Below are 24,981 nucleotides of genomic sequence, written 5' to 3'. Positions count from 1 at the left end.
TTCCTCCTGAGCCTCCCTCCCACCCCTCCAGGTCATCACAGAGCCCTGAGCTGGGCTCCCTGGGCTGCGCCGCAGCTTCCCACTACTTAGCTATTTTTCACATCATAGTGTATATATGTCAAGCCTCCTCCCCCAATTCATCCCACCCTCCCCTTTTCCCTCTAGGTCCACATGTCCATTCCCTCTCCATCTGCATCTCTATTCCTGCCCTGCAAAGAAGGTCTCGTCTCTCCCATTTTTCTAGATTCCACATATATGCGTGAATATAGGATATTTGTTTTCCTCTTTCTGACTTGCTTCACCAGATCACAGTTTTGGATGACAAATCCGGCACAGTCTGAAAGGTTATAGTGATGGCCTGGGAGAAATGGATGATGGCATTATCTTTCCAGACCTGGGACAGAGTAAAGGAAAGAAAGGCAAGAAGAAAGAAAGTGTTTTCTGTTTAGCTCAAGTACAAAGTCTTTATCTGGCATCTTGGGAGGGAGCAGTCCACCGCAGTGTCAGCTACATCTCTTCCCTGTCAATTTGATTCGGAGGTCTCTAGCATTTTCACAGGATCAGATGCCAGGCAGGGCCATTTCAGCTGTGAATGTGTGGCCAAGTTTCCCGTGCCTGAAGTTTGGCTGCCATCCAGGTAATGAGGAAGACCTGGTGTAGTCCCTTCCAAGGAGATCCAAGGCCAGTGGATCCTTTGTTTCTACTGATTGAAACATTCGTTTGGGGATTAATAGCCAGATATCTGTGGAAACCAGCAGAATTCAGGGGCTTCCCAGGTGGCACAGTGGGAAAGAATCCGCCTGCCAAGGCAGGAGATGCAAGAGATGAGGGTTTGATCCCTGGGTTTTGAAGATTCCCTGGAGGAGGGCATGGCAACCCACTCCAGTATTCTTGCCTGGAGGATCCCATAGACAGAAGAGCCTGGCGGGCCACAGTACATGGGGTTGCAAAGATGCTGACCACACACACACGTACACACGAAGAAGAATTTCCAACATCCAGTTCAGTTTATAGGTATATAATAAAACCTCAGAGACTGTTGACAAGATTAGAATATATACAAAGGTGCAAACATAATTTTCTCTCTACAGTTGCCCTCATTTTTATCAAAGATACACAGGGAATCCCCTGGCGTTCCAGTGGTTAGGACTAAGCGCTTTCACTGCTGGGGCCCCAGGTTCAATCCCTGGTTGGAGAACTAAGATCTCACAAGCCACACACATACACACAAACAAACAAGACCCCAAAACCCACACACAGTCAAAATAAATTTATTTGCATGAAATGTTGCCCAATTGTTGACATAAATACAGCAAGAGCAGTGATTGACCAAATATTAATAAGCTCTTTTTAAGACTGCTTTGTTGGAAATGTTTATAGGGAGTCTCAGATTAAATGCTTAAAAAGAACTCTCAAGGCCAGGAAGTCATACCAAAGTTAAAGTCACTCCTTAAAGCTGTCTGGTCATATTTAAGCCTATGCATATCTCTCTTGACTACAATATTCCAGTCAATATCTTGGTAAACATCCAGTGTCTCTAATTATCCTGTTACTAGGAGAATAGTTTTTTGGTGGGGAGGGAGTGGGTTGCTGCATGGTATGTGGGATTTTAGTTTCCCAACAAGGGATCGAACTCATGCCTTCTTCAGTGGAAGCACAGAGTCTTAACCACTGAACCACCAAGGAAGTGCCAGGGAGGACAGATTTTTATTGAGCTTATGTAAATAGCTAACTATATTGCCACGAGAATAATGTGCAAGGATTTCCAAATTCTGGAAAGATCAAGTAGAAAGAGAAAGTAAATGTTTCATTTTTGTTTACAAAGTTATACTTTGCCAAGTTGCTATATGTCATGATAGCTTAAGACAAAAATGTATATGTTAGTCTCTCAGTTGTGTCTGACTCTTTGTGACCCTCATAGACTATAGCCTGCCAGGCTCCTCTCCATGGGATTTTTGCCAGGCAAGAATACGGGAATGGGTTGCCAAGCCCTCCTCCAGGGGATCTTCCTGACCTAGGGATTGAACCTACATCTCCTGATTCTCCTGCCTTGGCAAGCGGGGTCTTCACCACTCACGCCACCTGGGAAGCCGGGCCGAAGACAAAAGACTTCCTTAAACTCGAAAAAAAACCCACTAAGGAACAGTATGGTTTCAAATGAAAAGTGATTTAAAAATTATAATCCTCTCAGTTCATTCGATCCTATCTGATTAACACTTGTGCTTCTTGAATCCAGTTTTTCCTTTAGCTCTGGAAATTCTTCCCTAGTTCAGTTTGATGATCTTCAAGCTATCAGAAACCTGTACTTGTGAAAAGCCCTTTCCTTGAATCTCTTTGAATATGAAGTACTTCCACAGGAATGCTTTTGTGAAAGCATGAGGATAAAAGAATAACTGTCTATCAATGACAAAGGCTTAAAAATGGCAATGGCTAGATATCTGATGAGAGTTTAGTACAATGCAATTGACAAGAAAATGCCGTTGTTTCTGTGACACGCGTTTTAAGACAGTAACTAGAATTACAACTGAAAACATTATGCCAGAACATATCAGAATGTTAGGGTTTTATACAGTTTCTAGAACACATATTAATAATATTCACCCATAAAACATAACTTAAGAACTTTTATCATCACTTACTTGACATTGCTTCTCATGTCATTTAACATACCAAAGAAGCCTAGTTAATTTAAAATTCTATTTTCCATAAAGAGAACAATTTTTTTGCAATGTTCCAGAGGCCCTCTGGAAATCCCCAGAGTTACTTTAGATCAAAAAGACTTTCTTTAGAATTTGGTTTTGGGGAAGTTTGGCAAAAATATCAAAAGATTTTAGACACTTGACTAAATTGGGTCACAGACTATCATGAAATGATAATTATCTACTTTACCAAAGTGACAAAAAGACTTCTAAGGTAAATGTAGGAAGTTTCATAGTTCTGCGCAAAACTTACTCTTTAAATATTGAGGAGTCTCTGTTTTCCTTAAGTAATCAAAGATCCGATTAAGATGACATGAAGGTCAGGAAATAATTTTAATAAAACACAGAATCTTTGCTTTCTAGGCATATTACTTAAAAAGTAAGGGAAACTGATTCACATTTTTGTACAGCAGAAACCAACACAACATTGTAAAGAAAATTTCCTTCAATTAAAATTTTTTTTAAAAAAACGGAAACCTTTAACAAGCCCCTCTCAGAAGCAGACCCATTCTCCAAGAAGCTGTCATTTTAGCAGAAGAAAGAAGGTTAAGTTCCAATTTTACACATAAGTACATTATTGATATTAAAGCTTATTTAAAAAAAAACCTTTTATAACCAACTTTTTTTCAATCTTATCCAGCTTGATCACACCGTAAGATTTCTTTCCCAGATTCCTTTTCCACAAATCTTCGGATTCCTGTGTTCATTTTCATTTCTTTCCCTTTCCAAAACAACCAGCTTTATTTTAAGACAAAATCACTTTCATTTCCCTCAACAAAAATGCATCTGCACACCTCGTACACTTTTGTATTTTATTTATTTTTTTGGCTGCGCTGGGTCTTCGTTGCTGCACACGGGCCTTCTCTAGTTGTGGGGAACGGGAGCTGCTGTCTAGCTGCGGTGCTCAGGCTTCTCAATGCAGTGGCTTCTCTTGTTGCAGAGCACAGGCCCTAGGGTGCTCATTGTGGTTCACAGGCCTGGTTGCTCCTCAGCACATGGGATCTCCCCAGACCAGGGATAGAACCCGTGTCCCCTGCATTGGCAGGTGGATTCTTAACCACTGGGCCACTAGGGAAGTCCTCTCATACCCTCTCATACTAACAATAACAATAACAACAAACCCATATCTTACTTTTCTTGCATACTGAGTTATTTCCCTTATCATTTCCAGTAGCTTTAATTGCATATATTAATTAGAATTCTTTACCCTTAGATCTTTCTGTGTTGTTGGGTGTTGTCATTATAGACATGCCTGAACCGGCTAAGTCTGCTCCTGCCCCTAAAAAGGGCTCTAAAAAAGCTATGACCAAGGCCCAGAAGGACAGCAAGAAGCGCAAGCGCAGCCGCAAGGAGAGCTACTCCGTGTACGTGTACAAGGTGCTGAAGCAAGTCCATCCGGACACCGGCATCTTGTCCAAGGCCATGGGAATCATGAACTCCTTCGTCAACGACATTTTCGTGTGTATCACTGGCGAGGCGTGGCACCTGGCGCATTACAACAAGCGCTCAACTATCACATCCAGGGAGATCCAGACCGCTGTGCTCTTGCTGCTACCTGGGGAGCTGGCCAAGCACGCCGTGTCCGAGGGCACTAAGGCTGTCACCAAGTATACCAGCTCCAAGTATATATAATATGCCAGGCGCTGTTACGGAGAAGGCAATGGCACCCCACTCCAGTACTCTTGCCTGGAAAATCCCATGGACAGAGGGCCTGGTGGGCTGTAGTCCATGAGGTTGCTAAGAGTCGGACATGACTGAGCAACTTCACTTCACTTCACTTTAACCTTAGAAGGGCTTCCCTTGTGGCTCAGCTGATAAAGAATCAGCCTGCAATGCGGGAGACCTGGGTTCGATCCCTGGGTTGGGAAGATCCCTTGGAGAAGGGAAAGGCTACCCACTCCAGTATTCTGGCCTGGAGAACTCCATGGGCTGTATAGTCCATGGGGTCGCAAAGAGTTGGACATGACTGAGCGACTTTCAAAAAACCCTTAGAAACCTCAACTTTTAGTGACTATAAAAGAGTAAAGAATTATGAACTTTCTTTTCTAATTAGCATTCTCTGGCTTGGCAAATTTAGATATACTTGTTATAACTTCCAGAAATATACTTTCTCATGGAACATTTTCTCAGTGTGGCATCAAACATATTTACCAATAAGCCCAAATGTCTAAAGGAAGCCCAAAATGATAAACTTATGTTCAATATTTAGTGTTTCAGTGTTTTATCTTATTTGGAAATCATCTGGATATTCAATGATTTTGGCTTAACTCATTATTTAACTGAACTTGACTTCCCTGGTGGCTCAGACAGTAAGGCATCTGCCTACAATGTGGGAGACCTGGGTTCGATCCCTGGGTTGGGAAGATCCCCTGGAGAAGGAAATGGCAACCCACTCCAGTACTCTTGCCTGGAAAATTCTGTGGATGGAGGAGCCTGGTAGGCTTCAGTCCATGGGGCCGCAAAGAGTCGGATATGACTGAAAGACTTCACTTTCACTTCACTTAACTGAGCTTAACAAAACTAAGGTTTCCAGGTTACCAAAAGATATGGGGGAAACTACTTGTAAAATTATCCTGAAAACTTTTTATTCTACTTACATCTATTTACTTTTGGAGGAGGGAATGGCAACCCACTCCAGTATTCTTGCCTGGGAAATCCCATGGACAGAGAAGCCTGGCAGGCTACTGTCTATGAGAGTGTCCAAGAGAGTTGGACATGACCTAGCGACTAAATAGCAACAACTATTTAGATTATTTGTGAAAATTTCTTCAAACCAACTTACTTTTCTTACTGACAGATTTTGTGGCCTGAACTTATTTGACTAATAAACCCAAGTAGAATAAAAATTGTATGTTTGCATTACACTTCATATTTATAATTCGAAGACATGTCTATTTTAATTGAACCAACAAAGTTGTTCTAATATTGAATATTTTCCCATATCACATGAACCTGAAAAGCATTTTGGTGATGTTCTACTGTATTTCCTAAAGTTTTATGAATACTTAATTTATGTAAGCACTTTATTTTCTTTAAGCTAATTCGATAGAATTCTTTTACACATTAATTTTTGTAATACCATCCAAAGGTAAAAAATACCACACATCTATAACACACTTATTGACACACATAAGCAGAGACAGATGCAGAGACCTTAATAGTTTCATTTAAAATTTCTGCCATGAATCAGGTACAATAATACAAAACACACTAGTTATAAAAGGACAGTTGGAACAAGTTCAGCTTATCTTCTCAAATGGCTATAGCTCTCCTCTACCACCCAGGTATATTTTAGCTTAAAAGAAAGGGCCTTACAGGACATGGAAGCAACCTAGATGTCCATCAGCAGATGAATGGATAAGAAAGCTGTGGTACATATACACGATGGAGTATTACTCAGCCATGAAAAAGAATACATTTGAATCAGTTCTAATGAGGTGGATGAAACTGGAGCCTATTATACAGAGTGAAGTAAGCCAGAAAGAAAAACACCAATACAGTATACTAACGCATATATACGGAATTTGGAAAGATGGTAATGATAACCCTGTATGCAAGATAGCAAAAGAGACACAGATGTATAGAACAGTCTTTTGGACTCTGTGGGAGAGGGAGAGGGTGGGATGATTTGGGGGAATGACACTGAAACATGTATAATATCATATGAGAAACAAATCACCAGTCCAGGTTCAATACAGGATGCTTGGGGCTGGTGCACTGGGATGACCCGGAGGGATGGTACCGGGAGGGAGGTGGGAGGGGGAACACGTGTACACCCATGGCAGATTCATGTTGATGTGTGGCAGAACCAATACAATATTGTAAAGTAATTAGCCTCCAATTAAAATAAATAGATTTAAAATTAAAAAATAAGAAAGGGCCTTAAAAAAATTTATATCAGGGACTTTCCAGTGGAAAAGAATGGACTTTCCAGTGCATAAGAATCCACCTGCCAATGCAGGGGACACGGGGTCAATCTCTGGTACGGGAAAATTCCACGTGCCACAGAGCAGCTAAGCCCGTGCACCACAACCACTGAAGCCCCGGCGCTCTGGAGCCTGTGCTCTGCAACAAGAGAAGCCACCGCAATGAGAAGCCGAGCACTGCAACTGGAGAAAGCCCATGAGCAGCAATAAAGACTGAGCACAGCCAAAAATAAACCAATTAATAATAATAATAATAATAAAAGAATCTGTGCTTTCACTGCAGAGAGTGTGGGTTCAATCCCTGGTCAGGGAACTAAAATCCCACATGTTTGTGCGTTCTCAGTACCTCAGTCGTTTCTGACTCTTTGTGACCCCATGGACTGTAGCCCACCAGGCTCCTCTGTCCATGGGATTCCCCAGGCGAGAATACTGGAGTGGGTTGCCATTTTCTCCTCCAGGAGACCTTCCCAATCCAGGGATCGAAACCAAGTCTCCTGCATTGCAGGCAGATTCTTTACTGTCTGAGCCACCAGGGAAGCCCTAAATCCTACATGGTGGTGCTGGTTTAGTCACTAAGTCATGTCTGACTCTTTCAACCCCACGGACTGTAGCCCACCAGGCCTGGGATTTAGGGCTTCCCTGGTGGCTCAGACCACCTTGAAAGTGAAAGTTGCCCAGCCATGTCCAACTCTTTGCGACCCCATGGACTATACAGTCCATGGAATTCTCCAGGCAAGAATACTGGAGTGGGTTGCCATTTCCTTCTCCAGGGGATTCTCCAGGAATCGAACCAGCGTCTCCTGCATTGCAGGCAGATGCCCACGTGTTCTGTGGCAAAAGGGGGGAAAAAAAGGAAGGAAAGAAAGAAAAACAGTGGTTATCTCTGGGAGAGGAAGAGGTCTAGATCTGGAAAGGAAGAGACAATGTGAAATTTTATATTCTTCTCTCAACTGGCCACTACAGATGGAGATGCGGAAGAACTGATTTGGGTAAGAATTTTCACCTTTTGTTGGCTCCTGCCAGATTTTTTAAGGATCCTGTCTACAGGTTCTATGTGGGATTTAAAGTAGATAGTATAGCTCCAATATTTACCGGAATTTGGCAAGGTTTTCTTATTAATTTTTGTTTCCCCTTAGCTATTTAAGGGTATACTGTAGCATTTACCAGGAAATCCCAGAGCCTTGTCAACTCTAGGAGAAACCATGTATCAAGACAGGAAGTGGCAGCTAGAGAGCCAGAGAAAAGGGGAAATTCAGTGAGAGGGTTAGAATGAGGAAAAGGAGGGTATGAAGGAGACGGGGTAGGAGCCAGAGGGAAAGAGGAAATGAGTGCAGTGGGGTGAAGGGGGTGAAGAGCCTTCTGATGACTTTTTATATCTTTCAATCATTTTTTGCCTCTGTCAATTTAGAGATTGTTGTCATTCAAGCTAAGTCATGTCCAACTCTTTGCAACCCCATGGACTCTAGCCCGCCAGATTCCTCTGTCCATGGGATTTCCTAGGCAAGAATACTGGAGTGGGTTGCCATTTCCTTCTCCAGAGGATCTTCCTGACCCAGGGATCGAACCCAGGTCTCCTGTGTTGGCAGGAGGATTCTTTATCACTGAACCACCTGGGAAGCCCTTGAATCTTGATTAGGCAAAGTCAGTCGAGATAATCCATCACCTTGCCACAGATCGGCTGATGGGACATGACAGAGTCTGCTTGATGATGGGGTTCCTGACAAGACAGAGATGGGAAGCCCCCTCTTCCAGCTTTGGATGTGGTTGTACGAGGAAATGATGATGGAGCTCTGGCCATCATTGTGCAAACACCAACATACTGAGGACAGCAGGGCAGCAAGGTAGGTCCCCAGTGACTTGTAGGAACTGCTGAATTAATGGCCCCTGGGCATCTCCATCTCCATTCTTTCTGTTTTGTTGTATTATATTAGATATTCCTTACTGCTCTTGAGAATCCCTTGGACAGCAAGGAGATCAAACCAGTCAGTCCTAAAGGAAATCAACCCTGAATACTCATTGGAAGGACTGATGCTGAAGCTGAAGGTCCCATACTTTGGCCACCTGATGCGAAGAGCCGATTCATTGGAAAAACACCCTGATGCTGGGAAAGACTGAGGGCAGGAGAAGAAGGGGGTGACAGAGGATGAGATGGTTGGATGGCATCACAGATTCAATGGACATGACTTGGGCAAACTCTGGGAGATGGTGAGGGACAGGGGGGCCTGGCGTGCTGCAGTCCATGGGGTCGCAGAGTCAGACACAACTTGGCAACTGAACCACAACTGCTCCTACTCTAGCATCTTTGTTTGCCGTTCCTTCTACTGGAATTCCTCCCACTCGCTCTCCAGACCTCTGCATGGCCCTCTCTGTCAGCCCCTTTCAGGTCTTTATTCAGATGACGCTCTAAATCCTCCCTGCATAAAAGTGCACCCCAGAACTTCCCTGGTGGTTCAGTGGCTAAGATTCCGAGCTCCCATTGCATGGGGCCTGGGTTCCCTAGTCAGGGAACTAGATCCCAAATACTGCAACTATGAGTTAATATGCTGCAACGAAAAGAACCTGTGTGCTCCAAGGAAGACTGAAGATCCTGTGCGCCGCCACTAAGACCCTGCATGGCCAAATCAATAATAAATATAAAATATAAATGCAATTTTTTAGGAAGTGCACCCCTTTGGCAGCATCCCCACTTCTCTTCCCAAACTGTGTTCTCCAGATTACTCATTACGGTCTGGAATATCATGAAGTGAAGTGGTTAGTACCTTGGTCTTTGCGACTCCATGGACTGTAGATCACCAGGATCCTCTGTCCATGGGATTTTTCAGGCAGGAATACTGGAGTGGGTTGAGATTTTCTTCTCCAGGGGATCTTCCCGACCCAGGGATCGAATCTGGGTCTCCTGTCTTGCAGGTGGATTCTTTACCATCTGAGCCACCAGGGAAACCCAGATGAGAGGTTTATTATCTTCCTCTCCCATAAAACATGAACTTCCTGAGAGCAGGAGATTTTGTTTACTCAATGTCCCCCATGTCTACAACTGTGCTCGATGTATATAGTGATCAATACATTTTTGTTAAATGAATCGTTTTCGTTCTTCTCATTGGACTTTCTATTACTTTCAGCTGTGAGCAAATGTTCCTGGAATTCTGCCTGCAGTGAGCGCCTCGATTTTATTATACCTCTCTGCTCCGTCCTTTGGATCCAAAGCTTGCTCTAAAATGATGCTGACTCCACATTGAGCATGTGATCTCAAGGCTCCCAGACCTTGTCATCTGAATCCCCAGGGTATAGAGACCACATCGGGGGGCCCACTTGAGGCTGCAGTGTCAGTAAAAGGAAGTCCAAACCACTAGGCACTGTGCAATTCGATTCATTCAGCTTTGGTGACAGCAAGGATCAAACCAGTCAGTCCTAAAGGAAATCCACTCTGAATGTTTATTGGAAGGGATTTGAGCAAACTCTAGGAGATGGTGGAGGACAGGGGAGCCTGGCATGCTGAAGTCCATGGAGTTGCAAAGAATTGGACACGACTTAGCAACTGAACAACAGCACAGCTGAGAGACTGTGCCGGGACTGAAGACGGCCCATGGTGGGGGTGGAATGCGCTGCTCTGAAAGCCTGAGGAGGGGATGTATTTTGTCCTCAAGCCCCAGGTTGGCTGCTAGGACTTTGCTAGACCCTGAAGAGGGAAAGAGAAGGAGGCGCTGTTCTCTAATTTTATTGAGAAGAGATACAGTCTTGAGGGAGTAGCCAGGTATTGGGAACCTCCTAGTTTTGAGGAAGGATGTTATTCAGTCTTTGGCCCCCCCAATAGGAAGAAGAATGTGTAACCATGGAAGCATCTCTCATCTGAGGAGGAAAAACAGCCTAGTCTAAGGAAGGAGGCATAGCCTTTGAGGCCTTTGGTGAGGAAAGAGGACCAGACTTGAAAAAGCCCTAGTCCGAGGGAAGAAGCACAGCCTCTGTGGTGAAGAAAGAGGACTAGCACTGGGGAATCTCTTAGTCTGAGGGAGGAGGCGCACCCCTGCTTTTTTTACTTTCTCATCGGAAGCTTCCAAACCCCTAGAAATGCCCTAGTAGAGGGGCACCATCTGGCGGAACAAGCAGGGAGGCTTAGAGGAGGGGGTCGGGGGTGCAGGTGGGGTGGCTCAGGAGAGGGTCGCGGTGCCCAGCGCGACGGTCAGCACCGGCAGGGCGAGGCGGAGGCCAAGCGCTGCGCCCGAGTGGCACTTAGGGTCCAGGATGGCGCGTTGCCTGGCGTTGCAGACGGGCCGGCCGGCCAGCCGGTGGCCCGGGAGCACCGGGAAACCCTCTTCCTGGCACAGGTCGCGGGTGCCGCAGCCGCGCACGCTCAGGTTCCGGCCGCCTGCGGAGACGAGGGTGGGGACGGGGACGTGAGGCTGCGCCCCGCGAGGGCGCGCGCCTGGCGCACGCACTTCGCCACTGGTATCAGCGCCGCGTCGCTGTCTCCAGACTCCCGGAGTTCCTCCAATGCAACAGACTGCCCGGAAACTCCCTCCAGCCTCGCGCGGTTGCCTTCCTAAAAGGCTCTGTCACGTGGAAAGGGGAGCACAGAGCGCGCCAACCTCGGAGGGAATGGCCGGCCCTCAAGCCCATCTGTGCCCTCCAGGAAAACTTACCGGCAGTGTTCTGAGCCTTGATCTGGAACTGGTCACCACCGTTCCTTTCCTTAATCTTTGTGTGTTACTCATGTGTTACAGGTGTTCTTTCACTTGTATTCAATATTAATAAAAATTATGACACCTGGAGGCCACTCGGCTTCACACATCCCTCCAACCAGTTTCCCAATTATTTCCTAAGCTCCTCACAGCCCTATATGATTAGTATGACAGGATGTGACGTATTTATATAAAAATGTAAATATGCCAGAGTAACCAGTTTATTAAGGACTTGTGAGAAATTTGAAAGTGAAATAGTCTGGCTTCCCAGGTAGCGCTAGTGGTAAAGAAACCACCTGTCAAGGCACCTGTAGAGGCAAGAGATGAGGGTTTGATCCCTGGGTCGGGAGGATCCCCTGGAGGAGGAAATGGCGACCCACTCCAGTATTCTGGCCTGGACGATCCCATGGACGGAGGAGCCTGGAGGACTGTGGTCCATAGGGTTGCACAGAGTTGGACTTGACTGAGCAGCAGGTACACACCAGCAGGAAAATACTTAACTACAACTGTTGGTGTTATTTTTAGGTCCTTATCTTTTAGCCATATGTGGAAATGCTGATGGTTGAGTAGTAGGATATCTGCATGTATTCAAAATAACATGGGGCCTGGATAGAGATGAAGCAGGATCGGACATGAGTAGGTAATGATCACAGTTGGGTGAAAGGTCCACAGGGCTTATTAAACCGTTTACTCTTATATTTGCCTTGGAATTTCTCCATAATACAAAAGTTAAGAAGAAATGTAAGCCTCACAGCACAGTCTGAGTTTATGTCATCTTGCCCTGAACTGGAGTACACTTTCTCAAAGAGCCAAGTTTGTGAGTCATGGTCCCACACCCACCGTCATGCACACCCATCCACACATGTACACACACACACACACCTCAATCCCAGTCCATATGAAGCCCAAGAGACCAGAGAACAAACCACACAAACACACCCAGGCTTCCTGCTCACTGACATATCACCCCTTCTCCAGAAACACCCACACACTTACTCCATTGTGCACAAAAAACTAACTTCCCCAGTTCATCTCTTCCCTGGACAGTGATCGATTAAAGAGCTGTTCTGTCCACCTGAGCCTTATTCACATTTAACAATGATAACCACTAACACTGCTGCAGCTGCCACTGCTAAGTCGCTTCAGTCGTATCTGACTCTGTGCGACCCCATAGACGGCAGCCCACCAGGCTCCCCCGTCCCTGGGATCCTCCAGGCAAGAACACTGGAATGGGTTGCCATTTCCTTCTCCAATGCATGAAAGTGAAAAGTGAAAGGGAGGTCGCTCAGTCGTGTCCGACTCTTAGTGACCCCATGGACTGCAGCTCATCAGGCTCCTCTGCCCATGTGATTTTCCAGGCAAGAGTACTGGAGTGGGTTGCCATTGCCTTCTCCGAACCACTAACACTGAATGTCATCAATTCCAAGATGCAAATCCCTATTCCCCAACAGACACACACACACACACACACACACACCATTTAGTCACTCAGTTGTGTTGTACTCTTTGCAACCCCATGGACTGTAGCCCACCAGGCTCCTCTGTCCATAGGATTTCCCAGGAAAGAACACTGGAGTGGGTTGCCATTTCCATCTCCAGGGAATCTTCCCAACCCAGGGATGGAACCTGAGTCTCCTGTCTTGGCAGGCAGATTCTTTACCTCTGAGTACATACATATATTTTTGAATACTTTGGAAGACAGCTGTCTTCCTGTCTTCCCATCACCTTAGATTTGCTGACATGCCATACATAGCCCTTACTATGTTCTAGAATTATGCTCTTCAGTACAGTAGCCGCTAGCTGTATGTGGCTCTTGAGCCCCTGCCATGTGGTTGGTTTGAACTGGGATGGGCTATGAGTGTAAAACCCATGTGAGATTTCAAAGACTTAGTAGGAAAAAAATGAATGTAAGATTTCTCATTTATCATTTCTTATGTCATTTGCATGTTGAAGTGATAACTGTTGGATAAGTTGGGTTAAAAATATATTATTCATTTGGTGGAAACCAACACAATTCTGTAAAGCAATTACCCTTCAATTAAAAAATAAATCAATTTAAAGTTAAAAAAAGAAGCCAGAGGAAAATATATTATTCAGTGAATTTCACCTTTTACCTTTTGCAAAAGGCTAGTAAAAAATTTTAATTTGCATATGTGGACATTGTATTTCTTTTGGACAGCACACATCTAGAAGCTTCATGGATTATCTTATTTAATATTCATAACAGATAAGAGACTTTGATTATCCTCTTTCTCAGATGGGGAAATTGAGGCACAGACAAAGAAAGTCCCCTACCCAGAGTCACCCAGCTCATAAGGGCTAGGATTTGAACCCAAGCAGCCTGGCCCCAGAGTCCTGCTTTCTGCCCTCTACTCCATCACCTTTCTCATGAACTCATCTCATCCTCATCAAACCCTGTGAGGTATGTACCGGGGTCCTGTGCTGGCTCCCAGCAGGTATGCTTCTAGCATCCCCACTTATCAGAAGAGAAAAATGAGGCTAAAGGAGATGAAGGTGCTTGGGCCTCACAGGGTCAGTGATGGAACTGGGCCCCCCAAACCCAGGCATGCCTGTATCCAAACCAGTGTGTTCAGACGCACTCATGCACACGTGCATGCACACACACACACACACACACACACACATCTTACCTACTTCGGACACCAGATTTACGTGGATACACTCGGTCTCCCTGCTGGGACACTGCATGTAGAAGGAGGGGCTGCAGGGCCCCGAGTGGCCCCCAGGACATGTAGGACACACGAACTTACTCAGGGTGCTTGAGGCTGGCAGGGCGGCTGTAGAGGGGAGAGTGATGGTCAGCCGGGAGGACTCTCAGGACCTTCCAGGGTCCTTCATGTGCTCATAGGCTCTACTACAGGGGGATGACCTTAATGGGATTTCCCAGGGAGCTGCAGTCAAGGTGGCTTAGGGCAACCTGACTGGTAATGAGGATTGAGTGCCTACCCTCCTCAATCCAGGACAAACTCTCCTCCAAAGTCACCCCACCACCTCCTTGGCCTCCCATCTGACCACTCTCTGGTGGCAGCTCACCAAGAGGACCGGGCTCTTGGCAGTTGCCTTGGCAACAGGTGGTGTTGACCCAGAAGCCGAAACCAATGCTGTAGGTCAAGGCAGAGATGGAGTTTGCAGGTGTGCAATCCTTGGAGGCCACACAGGAACCATTTCTCCAAGCGACAGAGTTAGTTGCGCCTAGGACTGGAAGGATATGGAGGGTGGGTTCATGAGAAGCAAATACGAGCCATCTTCATTTCCCCACTAGGGACTGAACCCACATGTTTACCAGCACCCTCTGCTGTGGAAGTGCTGAGTCCAGATCACTGGACCGCCAGGGAATTCCCCAAATCATTGTTAAGTCATGAAGTCTGTTTTTTTTATCATTGTGGTAAAAAGTATATATATACATAATACAAAGTTTACCTTCTCGGCCAGTTTTAAGCGTGCAGTTCAATAGTGTTCACTATATTACATTGTCGGGTAATAATACATCTCTAGATTTTTTCATTTTGCAGAATTGAATCTATCACGATTCTGCTTTCTTTTTCCCTGATTTTGACCACTCTAGATACCTCAAGTAAATGGAATTATACAGTATTTATCTTCTTGTGTCTGGTGAAGCTTCTATATTTTTAGCTGCTTTGCCATTCAGGAATTCCTATGACACTTGCAGCATCACGTTTTAAACTCCCATCCTCTGTTGCATCCAACCTCTGTCCTTCATAGCCAGGAAAGGGTTACCATGGCTAGAGTTGAAGCAGCAGACACAGGAGGGCAAGGAGAGGTCTTGGATGTCTTCTGTCCCCTTTCTGCCCGTCCTCGCCCATCCTGTCCCAGGGGCGCTCACCTGTGATGCCCACTGTCTGAAGGCAGTGGTTCCTATCTTCAGTGCAGGGGAGAGGGTTGCAATGGTGGAGGTCTGAGCAGGTGAAGCACGTGGTGACCTTAGCCTTGCTGTGGGCCGTGTAGGGACCTGGGGAGAGAGGAAGATGAGCTGGCTGGAGGATACGTGTGTGTGCGTGCACGCGTGTGTGTGTCAGTTTCTGGGCACATAGCTATATGCGTGTGACGGTGCTGTGTGGATGCACTTCTGTGATGAGGCAGTTTGTGTGTATGAGCATCCAGGCCTGTTTCTCTGTGCACACGTGGTCATGCGGCTATACATGCATGTGCTGCACTCTGTGTGTTCTGGAATTGTCTGAAGAAGGGTAGGAATGTTTGTGTGTCTGCTTTCGCGAGCTCCTCTGTGTGTGGGTGTCTATGTTGCTGTGGTCGTTTAGTCTCTAAGTTGTGCCTGACATTTTGCGATCCTATGGACTGTAGCCCGCCAGGCTCCTCTGTCCATGGGATTGCCCAGTCAAGAATACAGGAGTGGGTTGCCATTTCCTTCTCCAGGGGGTCTTCCCCACCGAGGAATTGGACCCGCGTCTCCTGCATTGTTAGGCAGATTCTTTACACTGAGCCACCTGGGAAGCCCATGTGTCTGTGTAGGAGGCTGCTCTAGGGAGTCTGTGTTTCCAGCAAGGTTTAGGGTGCTTGGATATACATGTTGGTGCACAGATGTGTATGTTAGCTAAGTGTTTCAGTGTGTGTGTATATTTTGTACTTGTGTGTATTAATATGTGTGTGTTTGTACCTTTCTCTTTCCCAGTCCATGTGCTTGGATCTGACAACCAACAAACATCCGTGTGTGTGTCCCTGCACAGATGTGTCATATATCCACAAGGACTGTACCCACAAAAATTCCATGTCCCATCTCCCAGTTGTCAGTAATCCTAGTTTGCCCTTTTTCTCTTTCCACGTTGTAAATTTTAGCTCTCAAGTCTACCACTTTTTTCTTCATCGTCATCATTCATTTAATCCTCTAATTAGTTTTGAAAAGTAAACTGCCTAACAGCTGGTAATCTGAGATAGTAAAGGTGAGAATGTTCCTGCTTTGCCTGCAAGTTCAGCAAACATATCTTCTTTATCACAGGACTGTCTTTGCTGTGCAGGTTCTAACAAGAGTATTTTCTATGCCCCCAGGACACTGAATCCAGGTTTGAAAATTACCTTTGCTCCTCTGAAATGTCTATAATTCTGCTCCGTTGTCACTTAAAAACCTGTTGCTGGGACTTTGCTGCTGATCCAATGGCTTAGATTCCACTCTCCCAATCCGAGGGGCCTGGGATTTCATCCCTGGTCAGGGAACTAACCCTACATGCTGCAACTAAGACCTGGCACAGCCCAATAAATTAAATAGATATTTTACAAAAAAAAAAAAACACACACAACTGTTAACGTGGTAAATACTATCTAAATTAACATCTCTCTTTTCTGGAAGACAAAAACTATTGTCAGTGTTCTTTGGTAAGCCAAAAGAAGGCTGTTGTCAAATGCGTCTTCTTTCACAAGCCAGGAAGTGAAGAAAATGTAAAGACCATCAGATTTCTTCTAAACCGAGTTTAGATCTCGAATCTCCTTTACACAACAGGATGTTCTCGTTTTGACGTAGTGCTCCTCTGCAGGCGTGTTTTGGGTGCTGGGATGTAAATGCAGATGGTCTGTGGATGTGGACCAATGGGATTTTCTGCATCCAGGTGTCGGGTGGTGTGAGTGCATCTGTGTGCATCTGTGTGGTGGTGTGTGTGAGCACGCGCCTTCGCACATATGAGTAATTGCATTCTCTGAGAGCTTGATGGTAGGGAGAGGGGATACTTGGGAACACATAAGATCAGAAAGGGCATTAGGGACCCAGAGAGGGCAAAGAGGGTAGAGTCTCAGGAAGTCTGGGTTCAAAGCACCTGGCTGGGTGGTAGGAGTCACATGGCTGCATTCGGGCTTGGTGATGAGACGAAATCCAGACCCTTCCGGGCCCAGCGTGGTGTTCGCTTGCAGGTGGCAGATCTCTGGTGTAGCACAGCCTTTCAGGGTTTGGGGGGTCCCTGTAGAAACAAGATAAAGTTGGCGGGGGAGACTCAGAGCTTGAGCCTTCCCAACTTGATGTCTGTCTTTCTCTGTGTGAAAGTTTCCAGCTCTCTTGATTGTTCTGTATGATTCATTATCAAATCTATCTGGTCATTTCTTACAACCTCTTGTTGCCCACTCATTTGAAGGGTTCTAACTGTATTCATATATGTCACATATAACTACGCTATGTTCTGTGGCTGCTAACTATAATAGCTGAGTTCCTTGTGGGCCCACATCCATCGTTTGTTGCCACTGCTCTCACTCATGGTGGCTTGTTTCCTTGTGCGTTTCATGGGCTCTGGATTGGGAGCTCACATGGGGTTGATGTCATCCGTGGGAGTCCTGGAGGCTTTTCCCTGGAGAGCATTTGCCTTTGCTTATACTGAGATCAACTGGCCTATGCTTTGTCAGATAAGTCAGATCAGCTGACTCACTGGAAAAGACCCTGATGCTAGGAAAGATTGAGGGCAGGAGGAGAAGAGGAAGACAGGATGAGATGGTTGGATGGCATCATCAACTCAATGGTCATGAGTTTGAGCAAACTCTGGGAAAGAGTGAAGGACAGGGAAGCCTGGTGTGCTGCAGTCCATGGGGTCACACACAGTCAGACAGGACTTAGCAACTGAACAACAAACTACTGAGAGCCAGGGGTTCTACCAACCTGGGATCATTTCAGTTTCCTTCCAAGATCCCTGACTTACATAGGGGTTAAAGAGTCAATTCTCCAACCATGCTGTGGACCCAAGATCTAGTCACTTAAATCAGGCTTTTTTTTTTTTTTTTTGCCCACACTGAGAAGCATGTGGGATCTTAGTTCCCTGACCAGGGATCGAACCCACACCTCCTGCACTGGAAGGTGAGGTCTTAGACATAAGACCACCGAGGAAGTCCCTTAAAGCAGGCTGTTATAAGTATTTGCTCTCAGGGCCACTGTGCGTTACATGTTTACTCACTGATCTTCTGATTTCTGCTCACACTTTAGTTTTCTTTGGGGACCCTTGGAAATCTCCCTCAAGCTCCCAAAATCATGGGGAAACTTTTGTACAGCATCTAGTTCATCTGTAAACAGTGGAACCAAGGGGGATGGGGGGTGGGAGCAATCCATCCTGGAAGCAGGCTAAAAGATTAGAGTGTATTGCCTGCAGAGCAGTTAAAAACAATAAAACCAACTGAAAGTCGGTCTGCTTTTTATTATCATCATATACCAGCATTTCTAAACAGTGGTAGTGATAAATACCTCTCTCCACCGGAGCAGACCACTCCTACCATTCTTGTTCCTCTCACGCCCACCCTCCGAGCATGCCACTGTTTGTAACAGAAAGACCCTGCAGAGGATCTAGTCCACCAGACTGCTAGGAGCAGAAGCCCAGACCACTTCTCTCCTTGACTCTTCACAGGTAATCTAGTCTCTGATCAGTGTGGTTGTGTTCCAAGCCTTTTGTTCAAAAAGCCTCTGCTCCATCCATTTGCAAACACGTGATGATTTAAAAATACACCTGCAGGGATTTCCCTGGCGGTCTGGTGGTTAAGACTCCACCTTTCAACGCAGAGGATGCCATTTAAATCTCCGATGGAGGAGCTAAGATTCCACATGCCTCATTGCCAAAAGACCAACACATAAAACAGAAGAAATATTGTAACAAATTCAATAAAGACTTTTTAAAAAATGGTCCACATTTAAAAAAAAAATCTTCCCTGGGGTAGGAAATGGCAACCCACTCCAGTATTCTTGCTTGGAGAAGCCCATGGACAGAGGAGCCTGGCGGGCTACACAGTCCATAGGGTCGCAAAGAGTCAAACACAACTAAAGCGACTGAGCACGCATATCTAAGGCTTAATAATAATAAACTTATTTTTTTTAATGTGAAAAATAAAATAAAACTACATGTGCACATTCTTTAAGACCAATCGGTGAGGGTCGATACCTCCTCTCCAATGAAACCAGATGGACTTTTGTGATTATTTCGATCAATAAAACATAGACGACATGACAGGCTGTGAATTCCAAGGCTAGGTCATAAGAGACCATGCAGCTGCCACCCTGTTTGCTGGACTACTTGCTCCTGAACTCTTCAACTGCCATGCAAAGATGGTGGCAGCCTTGATGTGAGGAAGCCCAATGAAGAGAAACCACACAGAGAAGCTTTGAGATTACATGGAGAGAGAGGTGGCCAACTAGCCCCAACTGCTGCCTTGTTTGCTGCATTAATCAATGTATTGGAGCTCCAGCCACTGTATAAAAAGCCCCAAGGCAGCCATGCTGTAAGGAAAGCCAATGTAACCAATGTGGAGAGAACACATGGAAAAGCCCAGATTCTACGTGTACGAAATGCTCATTAAGCCCCTAGTTGCCCCTCGGTGTCAGCTCCAGCAGCCCTCTAAGTGTATCTATGTGAGAGAACAGAACTTTCCAGATGAGCTTTTCCTGAATTCCCAACCTACAGAAACCATAAGAGTTAATAAAATGATTGTTTTTTAAGGCACTACAGGTAAGAGACATTTAAGTAGCAATAAATAACCGGAACACACATGCAAATGAACGTCAACACTGATTTGTGCAGACAGCGTGGAGGCCGGCCATGCAACTGACCTCCTGAAGGGAACCCTTACCTCCATGCCATGTCCCACTGAGGGTGAAACACACAGTCTGGTTTCCAGTGCAGTTCATGACCGACAGGGAGTCACACTGAGCCAACTTATTCCTGGGACCGTAATGGCACTGCAGCCCGTTGGGCTGGGCTCTGGGTCTTGCTTCTGGTGGGAGTGGTTGTAATGAGAGTGAGATGGGGCTGAGGGAGACCCCCCTTTCATCCCCCTTTTCCCACCCTCTGTTCTTGCTGCTTCCACCCACCACAATCTTCCTCCAAAGTGAGACCAATCTGGTCTGAGACACCTCCTTCTGGTCCTTGAAGACTGATTCCAAGGAGCAGTGAACAGAATCAAAGGTGGAGTTGGCCCCATGCTGTCCGTTTGTCCTAAGCAAACCTTCATGCTGAAGTCCAAGGGTTCTTTCATTCATTCCACAAACATTTCTTGAGCACCTACCCTGTGCCAGGCCCTGTTTTCAAGACATTGGCCACACGGACAAAAGCCCTCCCTCTAACACCCCAAATTCCAAATGTGATGAAAAGGCGATGCTGTTATTTTAGATCTTAAATATTGTGGGGTTTTACAAAAGGGTAGTTCACCACCATCTGGTTAATTCCAGGTTCTCCACCATCTGATTAGTGTTCAGAGCTTTCTTAGAGATCTGGAACATTGAAGAGGAAGCTATTTAAGCATATTTTTTTTCCTTAGTCAAAACAGCCACAGATTGTTTTAACATGGGTTTATACTGAAACATTGGCAGATACAGAAAAGTAGAGAACTGTGCTGATTAATAGATGGCTTCTCTCTACACGTGGTTATTAAATACTTAAACTGTGGGTGGTTCCCTTTGGGATGTGCTCTGAGTATAAAACACACCCTAGACGGTGTGTTTTCAGAGGTTTCATTTGGGAAAAGAAAGTAAAAATATCTCATTAATAATTATATATTGATTATCACCATGTTGAAATAATAGCTTGGATATGGTACCTGAAGATCTATTCTTAAAATTAATTTCACCCGCTTCTTCCTACTTTTGAATGTGGCTACTAGAAAAGCTTTCATTCTCTGTGTAGCTCACAGTTTATTTCTACAGACAGCTATGGGCATCTTGCACGTGTGTATGCTAAGTCACTTCAAAGGCCAGTCGTATCTGGCCCTTTGAGACCCCATGGACTGTAGCCCGCCAGGCGTCTCTGTCCATGGGGATTCCCCAGGCAAGAATACTGGAGTGGGTAGCCATGTCCTCCTCCAGGGGGTCTTCCCAACCCAGGGATCAAACCCAGATCTCCCGAATTGCAGGTGAATTCTTTACCACCTGAACCACCAGGGAAGCCCTACCAAGAGACAATTACTCCAGTACCCCTGAAACTAACACAACATTGTAAATTAACTATACTGCAATATAAAATGAAATATAAAAATATTTAAAAATCTTAAAGAGCAATAAAGTAAAAATATGGACTTCTCTGGTGGTCCAGTGGTTAAGACTCCATGCTACCAATGCAGAGGGCGTGGGTTCGATCCCTGGTCAGGGAATTAAGATTCCACATGCCATGTAGTGTGGCCAAAAGATAAAAATTAAATTAAGATTACCAGTAGAAGAATCTGAAAAAGAACAGATATATGTGTTTGTATGACTGAATCACTTTGCTATTCATTTGAGATTAACACAATGTTGTAAATCCAACATAAAATTTAAAAATTTTAAAGGAACAAAAAAATAAGATAAAAATGATCAGTAGAAGAATCTGAAAAAGAATGGATATGTGTATATGCTTATTTTGAAATTTAAAAGAATGAAAAAAATGAGACAATTGCTCCAAGTAGTCTAAAGTAGTCTCTGCAACTTTTCTTTACACATAGGAGCTTTGTTTGATGCAGTTATACTCCTAACTGACAATCTATATGCTGACTAGCATACCCCGCTCTCGGCTCAGACCTGGATGTTGTATTTGGTTGATGTGCACAGTTTAGGAGGAGGGAAGTCCCAGGGGTCTGGACGGATGGCTAGTGGCCCCAAGTGTGGAGCTGTCTATAGAGTCTCCCCACTGATACACCTGCCAAATTCAAAACTCCTTCTCTGGGAAAAACAGCCAAGCAACAAAAAGTGATCTTTATCACCGTTCAGGGCCAAGTTTGGAAGGAGCCAGCGAGGAGATGCTCACCGTCAAGGTTGAGCAAGTGCAGAGTCAGCACCAGAAAACGAGCATTTCCCCTTAGCCTAGACCGAAGCCCATCACCAATCATGACATATCTTGTTCTGTTTGACTAGACTTCAGGCAACCCCTCTCCTAAGGAGAAAGAAGAGTCTGGAGCTTCTGTTAAGTGCCGCCCCCCACCACAATAACTCCATAAGTACAGCTACAATTTATAGAGTGCCTACTCTGTGTCAGCTTTGCACTCTCTGCAACTCTTGCACAAATTATTGCACACCCATTTTCCAGATGAGAAAACTGAGGTTCTTCTTGTCCCCATCAGCCAAGCAGAGCCAGAGACTAAGGCCAAGTTCCCATGACACCCCACCAGGGTGTGTGATCCCTCGGGCCTGGCCAACAGACCTTGTGGGGTAACACTGCTACAGTTGTCTTCACAACAGGCTGTGCGGATCCAGAGACTCAAGCCAGGACCGTAGGTCAAGGAGTAGACATCTTTTCGACAATCCCCAGGGGCCACGCAGGACCCATTCTTGATGACAGTCCCATTTGCTGGTGACAGAAATTGAGGATGGGAAGTTAGAGACCTCCCTGCCCCAAAGCCCTCCGGGACCTCTGCCCCCTCTGCAGCAATCCCCACAGATCAGTCTGGGGCTTCAGATGGTGTTGAGACCACCCCCCGCCACCCCCACCTCCCCACTGCCATCCCAGCAGCCCTGAGCTAGCTGAGCTACGAGGTGAAGTTCGAAACCTTCAGTCCCGGGGGGGCTGGTGCAGGCCACTCTCCTCCAACCCCTGCCCACCCACTTTGTCCATCTTCCCTACCCACCCCCCGACCCCGGCCGGCCCATCCCCCACCCAGCTGCAACTGGCTAAGCAAGCAGGCGTCCTGGGCCGGAGGACAGGTTTTCTCTATGCAGTTCCCCAGCAAAGGGCAGACTGGACACGTCTTGGTGGTCCCTGTGGGGAGAAAGGGGTGATTATACCCTGAGATTTGAGAAGGAGGGAAGGAGAACAAACACATATACTCATACGCAGACACACAAGTCAAAAATAGAGCTAAGAGGGACTTCCCTGGCAGTCCAGTGACTAAGATTCTGTGCTTTCAGTAGAACTAACGGTGGTGGGAGGGCTGCTGGGAGAAGATCAAGGAACATTTTCCTGGTGGTGGGTAAATGGCATTCCAGGTGGGTGAAACATTGCAGGTAAAGGTTGGGAGCTGAAATCAGCATCTCGTCTGCATGTAACTTACCAGTTCTCACCATGGAACTCTTTCTCCAAACATCTCCCCCTTCCCCCACCAAGTCCAGAACTGAACAGATAAGAGAGTCATTTCCTGAACTTCCCCCTTGAGGTCCAGTGGTTAAGAATCCACCTGTCAATGCAGGGGACATGGGTTCTATCCCTGGTCTGGGAAGATCCCACATGCCGTGGAGCAACTAAGCCCGTGTGCCACAACTATTGAGCCTGTGCTCTAGGGCCGGGGAGCCAAAACTACTGAAGTCCTGACACCCCAGAGCCCGTGCCGCCAAGACCTTGTGGGGTAACACTGCTAGTGCCACCCAAGAGAAGCCACCACAATGAAAAGCCTGCACACCGCAGTATAGCCCCTCTACTCTCCTGCAGCAACCAAAGGCCCCTCCAAAAATAAATAAATCATTTTTCTTTTTTAAAAACAGTGTCATTTCCCTTCATCGGCTGAGGACCACCCTGTCTGTCCAGCAGGTCTTAACCCCCAAGACGTCTCTGAGGCTCTTCCAAGAAATCTCAGGGCTCTAAGACACACACCCTGAAAAGGTGTATGGCTGACCTTGACTCACACCGTCTACTTATAGAAGAGGTAACTGAAACCAGATGGAGTTTGAGTTTTACCCAAGATCACACTGTGAGGTCCTGGGCTGGGTCTTGACTGTTTAGTTCCTATCCTGAGCCAAAGTGAAAGTGTTAGTTGCTCAGTTGTGTCTGACTCTTTGTGACCCCATTCTCCAGGCAAGAATACTGGAGTGGGTTGTCATTTCCTTCTTCAGGGGATCTTCCCGACCCAGGGATCAAACCCTGGTCTCCCACATTGCAGGCAGATTCTTTACCCTCTGAATCACCAGGGAAGATCTCTCCTGAGCCAAAGGTAGCAGAATCATAACCAGAGGGAAGATAGTCAGGTGAGGTAAAGGAATAATAAGTTATTATTAATAACTCACCTTCAGGCAAGGCCACTTATGGCCTGATATTGTTCTAAGTCCTTAAAATCTTTAAACAAAAATTTTTGTAAGTTTAGAATTATGTTTTATTTGGGGCATTCCTGAGGACTTAAACCCAAGATACAGCCTCTTATATAGCTCTGAGGGACTGTTTCAAAAATGTAAGGGAGGAGTTTTCTGGAATATAGTACAGTATAGGAGTTTTTGCAAAAACAAAAACAAGAAAACAAATAGTTGAACACCAAAAGGTTACTGTTAATTAAAGAAAACCCAGAAGTATCAAGTTATTTAATTTTGCACTTTTCTATCCCCTCTAACACATAAGTTCAGTGAGAGCCCTGCCCCCAAGAGCCCCCTGAGGGCTCTATCATCCTCATTTCACAGATAGGGAAACCAAGGCATAGAGAGGTTAAGTGGCTTGCTCAAGGTCACGCAGCTGAGAAGTGGCAGTGCCAGGATTTGAGCCCAGGCAGCCGGGCTTCAGAACTATGCTCTCAAACACCCCATCCAGCTGCCTCTGCTGAACAAAAAACCAAGATACAAGAAGCTGCCACTCGGACTCCCATCACCCCCTCCCTCTCCGAGGAACCACACACAATGCACCTTACCTTCTGGGACTGCCAGCGCTCCCAGGAGCACTAGAAGTGGGGGGAGCCAGAACATGATCCAGGCTGGAGAGGAGGAAGAAGGACCAAGGTGCCCTGGCCTTTTATTCAAGGGCCTTGTCTAGGGTGTCAGCCCTGGAAGAGGGAGAGCAAATAGGCGGGGTGGAT

At 45.9% G+C, this 24,981-nt stretch overlaps 2 protein-coding genes across 3 annotated transcripts in view; one reads left to right on the top strand and one right to left on the bottom strand.

Moving 5' to 3' along the window:
- The first annotated feature begins 4,001 nt into the window (after positions 1-4,001).
- On the top strand, positions 4,002-9,372 carry LOC526915 (histone H2B type 1-H). Its single transcript, XM_015458240.1, has 3 exons — positions 4,002-4,238; positions 8,378-8,466; positions 9,339-9,372. Exons 1-3 carry the CDS (start codon positions 4,002-4,004, stop codon positions 9,370-9,372), a joined length of 360 nt encoding a protein of 119 aa, XP_015313726.1.
- A 662-nt stretch (positions 9,373-10,034) lies between these two features.
- LOC512005 (uncharacterized) overlaps positions 10,035-24,981 on the bottom strand; it is a 27,419-nt gene continuing 12,472 nt past the window's right edge. Inside the window, exons 2-10 of one of the 2 annotated variants that reach the window (XM_010815134.4) lie at positions 24,817-24,948; positions 22,869-22,970; positions 22,416-22,562; positions 19,879-20,022; positions 17,103-17,243; positions 15,167-15,292; positions 14,356-14,520; positions 13,953-14,099; positions 10,035-10,988 (exon numbers count right to left, since the gene is read on the bottom strand). In XM_010815134.4, the coding sequence (XP_010813436.1) occupies positions 10,771-10,988; positions 13,953-14,099; positions 14,356-14,520; positions 15,167-15,292; positions 17,103-17,243; positions 19,879-20,022; positions 22,416-22,562; positions 22,869-22,970; positions 24,817-24,871 (1,245 nt within the window). In that variant the 5' untranslated portion in view covers positions 24,872-24,948 and the 3' untranslated portion in view covers positions 10,035-10,770. The remainder of the gene's footprint in view (positions 10,989-13,952; positions 14,100-14,355; positions 14,521-15,166; positions 15,293-17,102; positions 17,244-19,878; positions 20,023-22,415; positions 22,563-22,868; positions 22,971-24,816; positions 24,949-24,981) is intronic. The other variant, XM_059877566.1, reaches the window with a different exon arrangement.

The sequence above is a fragment of the Bos taurus genome, chromosome 18 (assembly GCF_002263795.3).
Source record: "Bos taurus isolate L1 Dominette 01449 registration number 42190680 breed Hereford chromosome 18, ARS-UCD2.0, whole genome shotgun sequence".
Classification (NCBI taxonomy): Eukaryota; Metazoa; Chordata; class Mammalia; order Artiodactyla; family Bovidae; genus Bos; species Bos taurus.
This window is presented reverse-complemented; position numbering and strand designations above follow the sequence as displayed.